Source organism: Cicer arietinum, chromosome 3 (assembly GCF_000331145.2).
Source record: "Cicer arietinum cultivar CDC Frontier isolate Library 1 chromosome 3, Cicar.CDCFrontier_v2.0, whole genome shotgun sequence".
Classification (NCBI taxonomy): domain Eukaryota; kingdom Viridiplantae; phylum Streptophyta; class Magnoliopsida; order Fabales; family Fabaceae; genus Cicer; species Cicer arietinum.
Window position 1 is genome coordinate 4,263,964 of NC_021162.2, and position 16,452 is coordinate 4,280,415.

At 27.1% G+C, this 16,452-nt stretch overlaps 1 protein-coding gene and 1 long non-coding RNA gene across 2 annotated transcripts; one reads left to right on the top strand and one right to left on the bottom strand.

Moving 5' to 3' along the window:
- Positions 1–6,491: 6,491 nt before the first annotated feature.
- On the bottom strand, positions 6,492–9,798 carry LOC101505506 (membrane-anchored ubiquitin-fold protein 1-like). Its single transcript, XM_004491823.4, has 4 exons — positions 9,595–9,798; positions 8,894–9,175; positions 7,922–8,086; positions 6,492–6,928 (listed from the first exon to the last, which is right to left on the bottom strand). The coding sequence occupies exons 2-4, from the start codon at positions 9,024–9,026 to the stop codon at positions 6,873–6,875; spliced, it is 354 nt and encodes a 117-aa protein (XP_004491880.1). The 5' UTR covers positions 9,027–9,175; positions 9,595–9,798; the 3' UTR covers positions 6,492–6,872.
- Positions 9,799–11,720: 1,922 nt separating this feature from the next.
- Positions 11,721–16,420, top strand: LOC140919604 (uncharacterized). Its single transcript, XR_012162286.1, has 3 exons — positions 11,721–11,792; positions 11,883–11,990; positions 16,314–16,420. It is a non-coding gene; the product is annotated as an uncharacterized lncRNA (long non-coding RNA).
- The last annotated feature ends 32 nt before the right edge of the window (positions 16,421–16,452 follow it).

Here is a 16,452-nt window from a genome sequence, read left to right on the forward strand (position 1 = left end):
CATTTTTGATGTATGTTTTAATGACAAAAAACCTTATGGAATAAATGATTAAGTTTTATGAATGGTGATCTACTAATGATTGCACTTTAGTTTTGTTTAAGGAACATGAATGACATAAGTGAACAAGCAAGAAGCCATTCACTTCATCAAAGTGCATAAGTATCCAATCAATAATGAAATAATCTCAAAAGAAATGTATCATATATCAATCATTCAAGAGAATGATTATTACATGTTCAAGATAACATCTTCATGAAGAAGATGGTCAAATACATTCATACAATAATCAATGATCATATACTATGATATAAATCAAAAGCAAGATCATTTGAAAGAAGCAAGATCAAGTTTGAGAAAGGAAGAACATTCATGACAACATTCTGAAAAACGAATATAATTCTTGACAGCATTATGAAAATCCAAGAACATTCTTGTTTACAAAGAACAAAGTCTTCTTTAAATCAAGATTCATTTGGGCTACAAAAATACATCAATCTACATTGCAAATCACCAGTATTTATTACAAAGGAACATAATTATATACTCAAGATCATTTTGGACAGATTCTTTTCATAAGATCAAAGCAAGCATCAAGAATAAAAAGCAAGACTAATCCTCAAATTTGATTGCTAAAGTAAGCAAGTACAAACTGGATATAAATGATAAAGTCACTGCATCACTGACACACGTACATAACAGAAAAACTAGGCACGCAGCAGCTGTCAGAATTGTGAAAATCCAGCAATCACTCAAAACAGACACGAAGAATGTTCTCCGTTTTCATAGCTTTAATCCAAGAACGTTCTGGTTTACAAAGAGCAAAATCTGCTATAATTTAAAATTGATCTGGACTACAAAAGTACATCTATCCACACTACAAAACATTAGTATTCATCACACAGGAATTTAATAATCTACACAAGATTGTTTTAGATAGATTCGATCAAAGAGGATCAACAAAGGCAAAGCAAAACATCAAGATCAATCTCCAAATTGATGAGCTATGAGAAAGGAAATCCATGACAGTAAGGACATTGTTGCTGCAGCTTTTTGCAGAAATCGCATACTGGTTCTGAGACAAAGAATTGACACACAACAACTGTCAAAATCCAACCCTCATACAAAACAAAAAATGGAGAATGTTCTTGTTTTACAAAAGAACATTCTGATTTTAATTTTCTTTCAAATAAACAATTAACACTGATAATTTTCCACAGTATAAACCACATATTAAAGAGTATCAAGATTGCTCAAATTATTGGTGAAGTCAAGAACTCGATATCAATGCCCAAAGGTGGAAAACGGCCTCAAGATTGATCTGCAAAGTTGATGAGTTATGAGCAAGGACACAAGTACATTGTACTTACAATATTCTACAGAAAGTTCTACATAAACCTGACTCAAAATAGTGTCAACTAACATGTGACAACTCATTCACGTCTTCCATGAGACGCAAAAGCAAGAACATTCTCTGTTTATCAAGAACATTCTGGACAACAAATAAACACATGTTTAATTGCTTTAAAATATATCTAACACTTGGGAAGTGTGTCCAACGAATATATTCATTTTAAACTGAATATTCAAAGCCTTTTAAGATCTATAAATTGAAGATCAATTGGAAGATGAAGGCAAGAGTTCAATTTACAAATCTACCAACACTTGTTCAAGTAACAAGTCAAAAAACTCTTCAAACAAACTTCAGCTCTCTTCATTATATCTTTGGATCATTATTTACTGAATTTGTCTTTCATTTATCTCAAAAAAAGTGTTCAGAAGTTTCAAGATCCCAAACACTTTTATCATACACATCATTTGTAACTCAGGTTTATCTTTTATGTTAGATTGAGTGTATTTGTAAAAATCCTTTCAAGGCTAAAAGGTGATTGTAAAAATCTTTTCTAGGATGAAAGATGAAGATTGTAACAGATCAAGGTTGATCTGGACTGGTGGTGTAAAAACCAAAAACGTTCTCCATTTTGAACACTTAGTGAAAAATCTCACGGATGTGAGTAGGGCTGAGAATAAGCCAGGCCAGGCTTTGAAAGGTGTGAGATTGGCCAACGATTAATTTTTTACGCCTAAGTCTGGCCTACGACCTATCATAGGCTTTTATTTCGGCCTAATCTGGCCTTTTCAAAAGTTTTGTCTGGCCTGAAAGCCTATTTAAAAGCCTTATTCGTATTAAAATATTTAAATGCTCTACTCATACCACATTATGCTCTCCACATACTAATATCAATGTGCATATTTATATATATTAAAAAAAAAATTCTAACAAAATAATTTTAAAAAAATATGAAACAAACATCCTTTAAACCCTAAAACATAATTTTTGGTTTCAAAGAATAGATTTTTTTTTCTGAAACAAACGCACTCATTATTACCTCTCAAACAAATATGGAACGACTACTGAGTGATTGACTAATTGAATGGCTACCGAATAGGGAACGACTACCGAATATGGAATGACTACTGAGTGATTGCCTAACTGATAGAATTTAAAATAGGAAATAACATTATTAATATAATAATAAAAAATAATATTAATAAATAATAAAATATATATAGGGTGACCTAATAGGTTTTTTTATAAGTCTGAGTCTGACCTATTTAAATAAATAGACTTTAAAAATAGCATGAGCCTAGCCATTTTATTAAATAGGTCAGGTCAGACCATAAGTAGGTCAGGCCATAGGCCCCTGACGAACGGCTTAGCCTATTCTCATCCCTAGTTGTGAGGATTTGACGTAACTCAGATTGGGTGAAGTAAAATATATCTCTGTGTGATATCTCTTCCTTTATCTCTATTTATTTCTAGTCTTTTGATTATCAAATTAAATAGATAAATTAATTGTATTTTTCACTAACCAAGAACGTTCTCCATTTTTTATTTTCATAACTAAGATTAATCTTGAGTTAAATTCTTTAAGATTTAACAGAAAATTTTAAAACGGTAAAATCACAATTCAAATCCCTTTTTTGTGATTGACATTGCTACTTCAGCCACTATTAGACTAAGTTATAAAGTGTGTTTAAAATTGTTGTCAAAATAATTCTCACTAGAGAATGTTTTCAAGGTATGTTCTCATAATGTATTGGAAGTTTTTTAGCACTAAAAAATAATACAAAGTTTCACATGTTGTTGTATATGTTTGTAGTAGGTTTTTCATATGTGTTCCGTTTTAAAGTGAATATCACAAGTCCTTAATAAAAAACATCAAAGCAATTAGGATTTCTGGCCGCAATATTTTAAAATTGACTTGGTGATCGACTCAATAAAGGTATCCAGTAAGTGGGTCACTAGTCAAACCTCATGAATGAACTGAATTAAAATAAATAATTCGACCATATGACTTAGTCTCTATTATATATATATATACTTTGTATTGAATTAGAATGATTGACGTGACTCACTCTCTAAATAAAATTTAAAAACAATTAACACTTATAAAATAACGGAAAAAGCATTTCAGATTTAGACAAAATAAATACATGGGGAGTACTCTTTAATTCAATTAAATACATAAATAAAATGATGGTTTGTGAAAGAAAAATACATAAATGGTGGTGGCATTCTATAAAAAAACTAAAATAGGTTTGAAATGTGTTTATTATACATATCATTAGAGGTATTATTATACCATCAGCAGCTCATGGCCTAGTGGTATTGGATGTCCCTAAATTGTATGTCAAAAAATTATAGTTTTATTATGATGATTTTCATTTTTATGTTATCCCTATTAATAAAATATTAATTTTAATTAATTTTTTTAAAAAAATTGTCTTGAATATAATTTTTATAATAAAAATTAAAATTGTGATATGTTTTATTATAAAAATTATACAAGACAAATTTTGTTATAAAAAATTAGTATTTTATTAATATTCTGATTTAAAAATAAAAATAATTATAATACAGTAAGTATAATTTTCTTACACTCCAACTTTTTATCTTTTTTTTTTTAAATGAGTTATAAAATAAGTTGTTCAAAAGTACAATTTATACACAGGTGTTTGTCTCTAATCAATTAGTTAAAAAAAAATGTATGTCTTCTAAATTTAAATGAAAATAATTAAAATATATTAATTACAAGTTTTTTATTATGTATTGATTAAAATCAAATTTGTTGTATTTTATAAGAACCAAAACACAATATTTTATTTTGTAGAGACTAAAATCAAATTTCTTGGATTTTGCAGGGACTAATTTAAAGTCATAAATTATTTAACCGTTAAAAAACTAACAGTGTTAAGTATTATGGACTAAAATAAAAATATTTTCATTTTGTAAGGACTTAAACTAAAAAAATTATTTTACAAGGACTAAAATTGATTTTTTACATTTTGCAGAGATCAATTGCATATCTAAACCAAAAAAAGTTATAATCATAACAATTGATTTCTGGAATAACTATTACTTGGTTTACTTTGTTTAATAACCTTTTGTAAATATTAAATTACATCAATACAATCATCAAATTAATAATTATTATAAAATTTTAATAATATTTGATACTTCATCGAATAAGTTCATTACGACGTAGAATATACTTTTAAAATACAAATAAAAAATTAACTGTAAAATTTTATAGCAAATACATATCCAATTTTTGTAATCTTTGATTTGCATAGTTGTTTAGGGAATACAAATATATTAAACGATTAGTTTGATGAAATTTAATCTCTTCAAAAAATTATTAAATAGAATAATTCAACCAAGAGTTACTTTTTAGCAATAAAACAATTTGTAGTTGTTTTAAGGCAGCTAGCTTAACGTTCCAAAGACCATTCAAATTCTATTTCCTTTTTCAATAATCTGAAGAAAGGTAAAGCATGATGGGTCAATCTCGAAATGAAGAGGGATAGTGATGTCAACATTATGTTAAACCTTTGTATATCTTTCTTTGAGGTCAGGTTTGTTATGTCGGCAACCGTTTTTATTTATCTGGATTTGTAATCAATTCTGTAAGGTAAAAATCCAAAAATATTACATCTTTGACTCCAAATGTGCAAGTGGATTGAGCCTCATGTTATATTTTTGAACTTTGACAAAAACTTCATTCAAATGACCCGATGTGGTCAAATTCATATGTAGAATTAAGTATCATATCATCCATATAAACTTCCAACATTTTCTTGATTTGGTATTTAAATACTTTATTCATCATATGTTGGTATGTTGCCCCTACGTTTTTTAGCTTGAAAGACGTGATGATATAACAATAATTCCTTGTATTCATCATAAATGTTGTTTTTCTCGATATGTTGGATGCATAAGAATTTTATTATGATCAAAGTACGTCTCTATAAACGACAATAGTTTAAATCCAGATGTTTTATTCATTAATTTATTTATGTTCAGAAGGGGATAAGTATTTTTAGGGAATGCTTCGTTGAGATCAGTGTACTCGACACACATACGCCTCTTATTATTACTCTTTTGTTGAGATCAGTGTAGTCGACACGTACGCCCCTTATTATCTGCATAGTCTTTATATCATATTTGCACTCCTTCAAAATCAAATCTGAAAATTGTTGCATCTAGTCCATGTATCATTTTTTTAAATAAGTTAGTATATGATTGACAAGTGAATGTTCAACAAAACTTCTTACAACATGCATGAAAAGTGTTAAAGAACCTTGTGGTACATGTCAATAAAAGTTTGAATAATTGATAATTATTCTATATATGCATCTTTTCATTTGTGTTATTTGAATTCCTGCATTTATATGCATGTCATATAAATTGTTTGTTCACGTTACAAAAAATGTACATTAAAATGCAACATAATAGACTACAAAAAATGTACACTAAAATGCAACATAATAGACTACAAAAAATGTACACTAAAATGCAACATAATAGACTGATGCGATGCAACAACATTGAAATCAACAAAACTAATCATTTTCTTAAAAAAATTTAAACAATTTAAATGAATCATTTATAATAAAACGGGCAGAGTATTATCATAATATTTTTTATTTTCAATTCACTTTTTATCTCAAATATTTATACCAGAAATAGTGAAAACAACAAGAATATAATTCTTAATAAAAAAATAAAACAAGAATATAATTCACTTTCTATCTCAAATATTTATATAAGAATACTGTTTACTTGGAGTACAAGAAAAAATGGTATTTATAATTATTCACATTCCTGGTGGGGAGGAAAACCTTCCCCATGACCAAGTATATGAGAGGTGACTAATCTAATAAAATATTCAAATTATCTATGTTTAGATACATTGTGAATCCATTAAAAACTAAAAACATTTTTAATTGTTAATCATTCGATCAAATATCAATGAGACAACCACCAATGTCCCTGAATGCATTGAATTAAGGAAATCTCGACTGCAGTTAATCCATTTTCTGAAATCTTCATGTTCCAAACAGAAAATAAGACTTCTGGCATAAAACTCAAATAGCAAAACACTGCATTTTTTTTTTCCTTTCTAGAATATAAATGAAGATCAAGGGTATTCAAGCATGAAGCCTCCATTTTATAATATAGATGAAGTTACTATACAAGAGTAGCAACATTACCATATAAAAAATAAGTAAAATAAAGCACATTCAAAATATTCAACACAGTTAAGTCTACAAACATTTTGCATCAAGCACATGTATAAGAACAATTTCAAAATACACTTAAGGTACAACAAATGGTAAACTTGTAGAGAGTTCATCTCAGTAACATTTTCTGTGAAAATTGTACAAGAATTTTTGCTTGTAGTAACGAAGAGGCATGCGACCAATAATTTGTGTATGAGGAAATCTTTGAAAGCCACACAAATTACGTGAAAACGAAGCGTCTCTAACCACCTAAGAAAGATGACGACATTTGCTATTCAATCTCAATGCTATAAAATAACACAACCGCATTTGGGTTGTTTTGCTTCCTTTGCAGTTTTCTTCTCTGTATAAGGAGAAAAGATAAACATGTCAATAAGTATCGGATAAAACACTAAAAGTCTAAAACTAAGGTCATGTTTGGATAAACAATTAATTAAGCCCTTTTACCATACATGTTTATCATATAAGTGCTTATGGATAAGTTATTTCTATAAAAAAAGATAAAATAAAGTCAAATTATTTTTATATGAACTATAAATCGTTTTCACAAGTTATGCTGGAGAGCTTGTGAAAATAAGCTGACAATAGTTTATGGACATGTCATGAGCTATTTTCATAAGCTCTCTCAAAAATTTCACAAATACTTATGCCAATAGGTAAGTTCAAATAAGTCAATTCAGTCAGACCGTAAATGAAATAATATTTGGATAAACAGAGCACCAGTAAATTTACATTTATAAGCAATTAGTATCTCAGATTTGACATGTCTAACTAAAAAGCATTTGGCAATTGAAAAGCGCTATTAATTTATAACTGATAATTGAAAAATCAAGTGTTCTCCAATAGAGTCCATCTAGTAATTAAGAATAAGATAAGGTTAAGTCGCGGCCGAAACTTGTTCAAAAAATAACCATAAACTCTAGATTTGAAAAAGAACTGCATATTTAATGTGTTGTGAAGCAGGTAGTTTCTATTGTTCCTACCAACCAAGATAAATCTGAAAATTGAATTACAACAAAGAATTTAATAACTATACACTGACAATTTAAAAAAGTTTTTCACATACATCCAATCATATATTCTATTATTTGATCATAGTATAAATGAATATTTAATAGGATATCTGCGTAAAACTTATTTCACTATTAGTGTATATAGTTATTAAATTCATGAAACTCTGATAGTTATTATGATAGAGGGAGAGATAGTAAGAAAATAGAAACTTTTTGGGAATCATATCACATTCAACATTTGAAAAAGAATAGCTTATTATTATGCTGTATAGACAAAAAATATTAGAACTAGCTTTTGGCATTCATGGAAATAAATATTAAACCTTTTTCTGTAGTAGGTGGTTGCACAACCACATGCATTGTTGTAACTGTGCCAGGGGCATCACATAGAGGACTCTGGCATTCCCCAACTGTTCTGTTGTTCTCCAATATTTTTCCTGCACTAATTAACTTCAAATCTTTTATAGTCTTTGGGCCATTCTCCTTATCTTCAAAACAGAAAACAAACTTACAGTTATATATCTCAATAAAAGGTAAAAAGTTTGTAGAGATGCTCCTTATATATCAAACGCAATACGGAAAAACCAACATTACGTTGGTCCAAGTAAAACTAGATTCAGATCTCTTAAGCAACGTCCTAGGTTTGAACCTTGTGGATAAAAAAATGTGTTTAGGAGAGGAGACCTCACAGAGAATTGAGCAAACAACATTTGCACATAGATGCATTCAACATATTTTGGACAAGCATATGCAGGACAGCATATCTTTGACACATTAAAATTCAAAATATCACAATAAACACTTCCATTCAACCAAGTACCTTCCATATTCTAAAACACAAACACCGTGATGACACATATGCTACATTCAAACACTTTCATTTTCTCAAATTATTTTTGGTGACTACTTTTCAGTGTCATATTCAATGTTCGTGTGTGTCAGTGCTTCATAGACACTTGGTACCTTCAGGGACTCCTTGATCCCTATATTGAATCCCTTTACGGCCGCTTTGTATCAAACTTAACCTATCTCTCCCTCTCCATAGCAGGTCCTAGACTTCCTTTATCACCAAAAAGAGAAAGAAAAACATCCACATAACTTATCATGCATCTGCTATCACCATGTTTTCAAATCCATCCAAATTATCTGCCTCTCTTAATGCATGAACATAATGTTCCTTACAACAAACAGGAATAATACCAAAGCATCATCTCAAATCTCACACATATAATTTGGCTATTAAGTTGAAAACCCAAAAAGAGAAAACATAAAGAAGACAATAATAAAATACTAACCTTTTGGCCACTGAGCAAGAATACTTTCTTTCAAGGTTGCAATACTAGTGGCAGCAGGAAAACTCTTGGGGCCAATATCAGAACCATCCGTCAACCTAAACTTGATCTCAAACTGCTCTTGGTTCCCAGTCATGCTCAGAGATCCAAGAAACTTGTCGTGAAGTTAAACCGAAATTTAGTAGCTTCAATTATATATCTCAAAAACTATGAACAAGTTTCTGTGTGAATCACTTCAATTCAATTTAATTAATGAATAAGAGGCTATCATCACTCTCAAGTATTCTGCAAAAATAAGACACAAATACAAAAACAAAAAGATTATGAGTAAGAGTTTTCTAATAGATACATCAATATATACCCATATACCCATAAACCTACATAATCTCATAAACTTTTGGAGAGATTTGAAATATTTTATAAAATATCATTTCATATGAGAATCAAATAATTGAAATCAAACAAATACTTAAGAGAAAACATCATAATATGTACCCAAAAAACAAAAACAAAAAAAACATCATAACATAATTCAACTAACTATCAAATGACTATGCATCAAATAAACAAGCAAAATCAAACATACACGCCTAAAGCAGATCCACTTTCAAAAGGATATGCATCAAATAAATAAAAATCTAAAATTTTCAACTAGGTCAACAAAAAAAAAACAAGAATTAAAAAAAAAATAGTGGAACAACAACCTGAAAGTTTTGATTTGTTTTTTGGATTTTCTACGTTTGTGAGTTGGGTATGGATGCCAGTGATCTGAGTGGCAATATTGGAAGTCACGAGAATTTGGTTATAAAAAAACCTAGATGGAGGAAGAAGAAGAAGAAGAAAAAGAAAGTAGGTGCTTTTTCTTCTTCTTTATTTTTTTATTATTATCTTTTTTTTGTTTTTGTTTTGGTGCAATAATTGAAATATTAAAATGGGAGAAAAGAAAAGGAAAAAAATAAGAAAGGAAGGAGAGTGGTTTAGAATATTCAAAGTCATAGAAATGTGTGGTCAATGACTCCATTCTTTCTTTGCTTCTCTCCCTTCTCCTATTCTCCGAAGGCTGTGGAAATGGAAAACTTACCATCTAGTACATTTTTTTATTACATTACTTCTATTACTATATAGGAAATTCATTTTTATACATTAATAGATTTTTTTCTTTCATTTTAAATTAACTATTGTGTTTCTTTTTAATTTTGAATTCTTATTTAAGTGATGTTTAGAGTATTATAAATAAATAAAAATTATAAATATTTATAATTTTTTAATAAGTGAAAAGTTAAATATAAATTTTTAAGTATTAAAAATTTAAAATTTCATATTTAATTTGTTAAAAGATTCTGAATTTTTACAAAGAAGTTGTTAAATATATTTTTAATATTAATGTAACAATTTAAATGTTGTTAAAGATACATAATAGTTGGTTTGTAATCAAGGATAAAAAAATGAAAACAAAAGAATTTAAATGTTTAAAAGTTGACTAAAGTTTTTGATAAGGATTAAAAATAAAATATTAAAATTTTATAAGAACTAAAATTTTATAAAAAATTTATATAAAGGGTATGAGTTTTTTGTGTTGTTTTTTTTTTTATTCTATTATTGCCTTTATAAAACTACCTATTTTTTTTCGTACCAAAAAAAACTATTCATTTATGTCTATTTTTACTCATCTTTCAAATTTTAATGTTTATTTTTAATTTTAAAAGAAAGTGTAAATTACAAAGAAAATAAAATACTATAAAATAAAATAAAATAAAATATTACAGAAAATTGAGCGTTCAATCAATTAAATGGATACTCAATATTTGGCATGTTATTTATTCTAATAAAACAAAGTTAAACACACTTTAATACAATAAAAAAGCATTCAGACGAACATAAAAGTGACTATTTAGACGTTAACAAAATATAGGCTAAATTACATTCGTGGTACCTTAACTTAATTTCAGGTAACGTTTTAGTCCTTTATCTTTTTTTTTCCCGACTTTGTCCTTTATTTTAATTTTAAGTGACAATTCGATATTTTATATTTTAAAATTTCAACAATGTTATCCTTTTCTATACAAAAATTAAAAAAAAAAAAATCAATCAAAACTCATAAAATTAATTATATTCTTCAATATAATACAAATTTCATCAAATTCGTAACGCAAATCTTCAAATAAACTCATATTTTCATACTTTATTTGATATTTTTATGAATAAATGACTAAATCGGGAAGAAAAAAAAGATAAAAGACTAAAACGTTACCTGAAATTAAGTTAAGGGACCACAAATGTAATTTAGCCTAAAATATAATGCAACTTGCCTTTTGACAAAAATTTACTCTTTTTAGTTTTTAGATTATCTATTCCCTCAAAAATAAGTTATAGATTAACGAAAATCAATTTAATTTGGTTAGTTAGTCAAAAATAAAATTAATTAGGTTGGACTAACATGGTTGTTAAATTTTAATTTTTTTAAGCAAAAAAATGTTTACTTATTAAAGTTGAATCAATCAAAAATGTTTGAGTTTTATCACTTGTTTTAGAACAATCATTAACTAAATTTTACTCAATTTATCAATGTAATTTCTTTTACAAACTTGAGGATTAAGAAAAGAATTTATAAAATTTGTAATTAAATTATCTTAAAGTGGGATTTTCTTTTTGATTTTACTGAGGGATTTTTTTCAAACAAGTAGTTTTTAAAATGTAAAATACAATAATTTTAACACATTTTAAATATTTTAGATAATAATAAATAGAAATATTATTACAATTTAATACTAGTGCAATGGACATTCATTTTGAGTATAAAAGAGCTTTACATATATAAGCAATAGAAACTCTTTATTTGTCGTATCATACTATTAAAAGTGGAGGTGAAGGAAGATGATTTGACGATATATAACGATTAAATGTAAGTGTAAAATTATTTTATATTGATTGTGCATATTTTTTTCTTTCTAATTTAATAATTCTTTAAGTTTGTTTTGGTATGGTATATTAGATTTAGGCATGACAACGAGGCGGGGCAGGGCAGAGGCGGATTTCGTTTTCTCCACACCCGCATCTGACTAATCGAGGAAAACCGACACCCACCCATATTTTATAGCAGGTAGCCAATTATTGTTATGAAATTAACCAAAACTATAGAAAAATATAGAACAATTAAAAAGGAGAAATGAGAATATATAATGAGAGAGTAACAGTTGTGTTATACTTATAATTTACAATATCAGATAAGCTATAGATAAGTTATATTTATAGAACACACAAGTAACTTACAAGCACATGAATGACTTATTATAATAATCCAATAACAATCCATTAATAGTAAGAATTTCACTTACATTAAGGATTCAGAGATATACACAAAATATTCATAACATTTTTTAAACTAGCGTGGAGCCAAGCACACAAGCATTTATTTAAAAAAAACATTTTTAATTTTTTTGGAAATCTTTTTTTAAATTGTTAGTTGAGGAATTTTTTTGGAAATCTTTTTTTAAATTGTTAGTTGAGGCCTAAGTTGCACTTGAAGAATTGTATATAATTTTTCCAACGTCTAATAAAAAATAATCACATGAATAAATTGTACCCACAAATCAATTTTTTCTCCATTACAAATTTATTTATGTACTATTTTTTAATAGATGTCAGCTAAATTATTCACAATTCTTCAAAATTAACCTAAAAAAACTATTATTTTATTAAGTACCAATTTGATTTGCAATTGTATGTGAAAGAGATACCTTATAGTTTAAAAAAAAAGGAATATTAAATGATTGTTTGTGTGAGAGGAAGAATATATATTGTAAAAATATTGTTGTTATTTTGTGATAGCAGCACATAAAAATATAATGTAATGTAGCTTGATATATCATCTCTTTTGATTTGACACATAATATTTTTATAAAACAATTAAATAAAGAATCGATTTACGCATATACTAAAGCATAAAAGATTAATTTAAGTAAAAATAAATAAATAAATAATTGATTTAAACATATGTTAAAACATAAAAGATCAATTTATGAATCACACTGTAATTTTGTAAAACCTATATTTGGGAAGAACCACTTGATCTTGCAAGACTTTAGAAAAACGCCAAACCAGAAATGCATAGAATTGCATATCTATACTAACATTAAATGAGACCTATAAATGCAGTTATACTATTAATTTTAAATTTATAAATCAAAGTCAAACTATTTTTTTTGGAATATACATTAAAATTCATGATTTTATTTCTGTTTACATGTGATAAAATAAAAATATAAAAATATAAAAATATAAAAATAATTATTTATATTCAATAACTCAACAAATAGAAATATTTACATCATTCTCTTAGATATTTAATTAATGACAATTAATTCATTTTTTTTTAAATGTTAAATAACCAAATGACAAATTTGTTGTGATTAAGGAAATGATAAAATCATATTTTGTACAGTAATTGATTTTTTTTCAAAATTCTGAACTTCAAAAATAATTCCAATATGCTAATACTTTCCCTTAATTCTCTATGGAGCAATAAATGTTATCTTCAATTAGTAAAAACATTCCCACATAAGAATAAGAAGTTTAAATTTGTAAACCAAAAATAAAATCAAACTTTTTTTTTTAGAATACACATTAAAATTCATGATTTCATTTCAGTTTACATGTGGCAAACTTACTTCATATGAAAATAGTAATTAATTGAAAGATATCAAATAAAATAGATATACAAATAAAAATATAAAAATAATCATTTATATACAATAATAGAAATATCTACATTATTCTCTTAAATATTTAGCATTAATGCGCTAGTACTTTTCCTTAATTCTTTATGGAGTAATAAATGTTACCTTCAATTAGCAAAATAAGAATAAGCAGTTCAAAATTATAGCAATATAGCAATAGTTTTATCCAATTCAAGCATAAATTTTAATTGAATATATATGAAGAAGAAGATGTAGGGAATTAGTGTTTATTAGTTGTCATCTCTCACTTGCGGTAATTTGATAATAACATGAACATTAACTATAATTATATTAAAACAACTTATAGTCAATATTATTAAATTAATTATTATAATTTCAAAATAAAATTTAAAAAATTTGCAATAGATATTTGCATGAAAAATAACAAGTATATACTATAAACAAACTAATACAACTTATTATGTAATTAAAATTGTACATTTGATAGTTCCTAAAACCACAATCATCCTTGCAAAGCATAATAGACCTCAATGTTTTATATAATGAAATCATTATTGCCAAAACTTCAAAATAATAATAATGACAGAATTTATTTAGATTCTCAATTTTAAATCAAATAATAATAATTAAATTAATTAGATATCAACCAAAATGTGAAATAAATAAAATTAATGCGTTTAATATCATATACAAATTAAGTCAACTAAAAACTAATATTGTATTTGCGGTCCATAATTTCAACAATTGATTTTAATTAAAATCATAATCAAATTAAAAATTAAAAATAAATACGATTATAGTAAAAGATATATATCAAAATAAAAAATAAATTTTGATTTCATTTATTTTAGAAATTTGTGATAATTTCAAATTATTGTGTAGATATTTTGTTTTGTAAATTCATATGTATTTACACTGTAAAATAGTCACTATAAGAATTCATTGGATTTGTGAGGCCAAAAGCTCTCTGAAAGGAGGAGAAGCAGTCACAAAGAAGATATTTGTGGTGGCCTTAGGCAGTCACAAATAAGCTGGTCACAAACCTTTGTGGTAGTCAAAACGGCCCTAAATGTTGAATTTTTCGTGACCTTGTGAGAGGAAAGGCCGCCACAAATTCCTCCTTTTGTGAGGGCTTAGGCCGCCACAAATGATGAAACTCATTAAAAAAATTAAGATTTTGTGGGGTCCAGGCTGCCATAAATGTCTCCTTTTGTGAGGGTTTAGGCCGCTACAAATGATGAAACGAAAAATAAAGATTTTGTGAGAGTTTAGATCGCCACAAAATTTTGAATTTATTAAAAAAAAATTTTATTAAATTCGAAATTAATATCAATATAAATTAAAATTTAAAATATAATATTACAATATAATTAAAATTTAAATTAAATTTTAAATATAATATTTAAATTTAAATTAAATTTAAAAATTAAAATAACTATTATATATAAAAAATGTAATATTAATATTAATTAAAGTAATTACTATCAAACCAAATAAAACATTCTAAAATTAATAAACCATGTCTTACAAACCAAAAATTAAACACACCATAATTAAATAGGACAAGATATAATGTGCTTATACAAACCAAAAATAAAATTATCAAATTATTCAAATACATCAATCATCGTAATAATTCATCTGATCAATCGCTCCACTCCCTCAATTATTATTTGTTGGAATATTATTCGACGACAGAAGTCCCTCAAAAGTATTATTAATTTGTGTTGGAGGAGATATCATGGTTTGAAATTGGATTTCATCTTCAATTACACCACCACTAGTTGAAGGAGGAGTCATAGTTGGTTGAAGTTGATTTAAATTTGGTCTGATCAAGCCAGCTGTTGGCATAGTTGGTCGGTATGGAGTTTGATCTGGTTGAAGTTGAAGTGAAGATGACGAAACATACTAATAATTATTAAAATATTGTTGTTGCTGAAACATTGGTGGTTGTTGTTGCTGGAAGGCAGAATTCAGAGGATCTTGGTGTTGTTGTTGGAAATTTGGAGGCGGTTGCTGATGTTGGGAGTATTGAGAGTAATTTTGTTGCTACTGGAATAGTGGTTGTTGATGCAAGTACTGAGTCTGAGGCGGGAACTGCTGATGAAACACAGAAGGAAATGAAAATTGTTGCTATTGAAACTGTTGTTGTTGCTGAAATTGTTGTTGCTGCTCTTGAAACTTTTGTTTCCATTCCTCATTTAGTTTATCAAGTGTTGCTTGTATCAACTGTTGTGTCTTTTCTTCTTGCTCAACTGCTCGTTGTTCCTTTAATTGGTCAAGATTATCTATCGGTGGACGATGAGATCGACCCGTACTAGCATAAGAAGAAGACATCTTAGTTTGAATATAGCCTGTTGGACTTTTCACAAATGTTGACGATAAACTACCGGCACCCAACACACGCACTTTGTACTTGCCACCACTAATGTTCATAAAACTTGTGGTCCCATATTGTTTCCACTGCACTGGACCAGCTCGCTGAGCAGGAGGAAGAGTAGCTTGATGATCATCTCATTCTTTCATGACTTGTTGAAGTTGTTCCTATATAAAAAAATAAAAAATAAAAATAGTTAATTAATATATAATAATTTAGATGGCTAATTCATTATAATTAGAATGTATATATATAGTTAAAGAAATATATATGAATTTAAATACTAATAAAATATATATATTTACCTTAATCATTTGTGAGAATCCATCAGTATACTCATTTGTTTCAGGATTAACACGAAGATAGCGATGTATCTCATCCTGAGTGACCTCCCTTCCAAGTTGTTTTTCCTAAAATATTAAAGTAATGTCAAGTTTAATTGGTGAAATGTGATGATTAATTGAATATAAATTAATATATATATATAT

Coding starts and splice junctions, on each gene's coding strand:
- LOC101505506 (XM_004491823.4), bottom strand. CDS start 9,026: ATGACTGGGAACCAAGAGCAGTTTGAGATCAAGTTTAGGTTGACGGAT. Junction 8,087..8,893: donor TCTTGCTCAGTGGCCAAAAG/GTTAGTATTTTA, acceptor TCTGTTTTGAAG/ATAAGGAGAATGGCCCAAAG. Junction 6,929..7,921: donor ACCACCTACTACAGAAAAAG/GTTTAATATTTA, acceptor CTCCTTATACAG/AGAAGAAAACTGCAAAGGAA.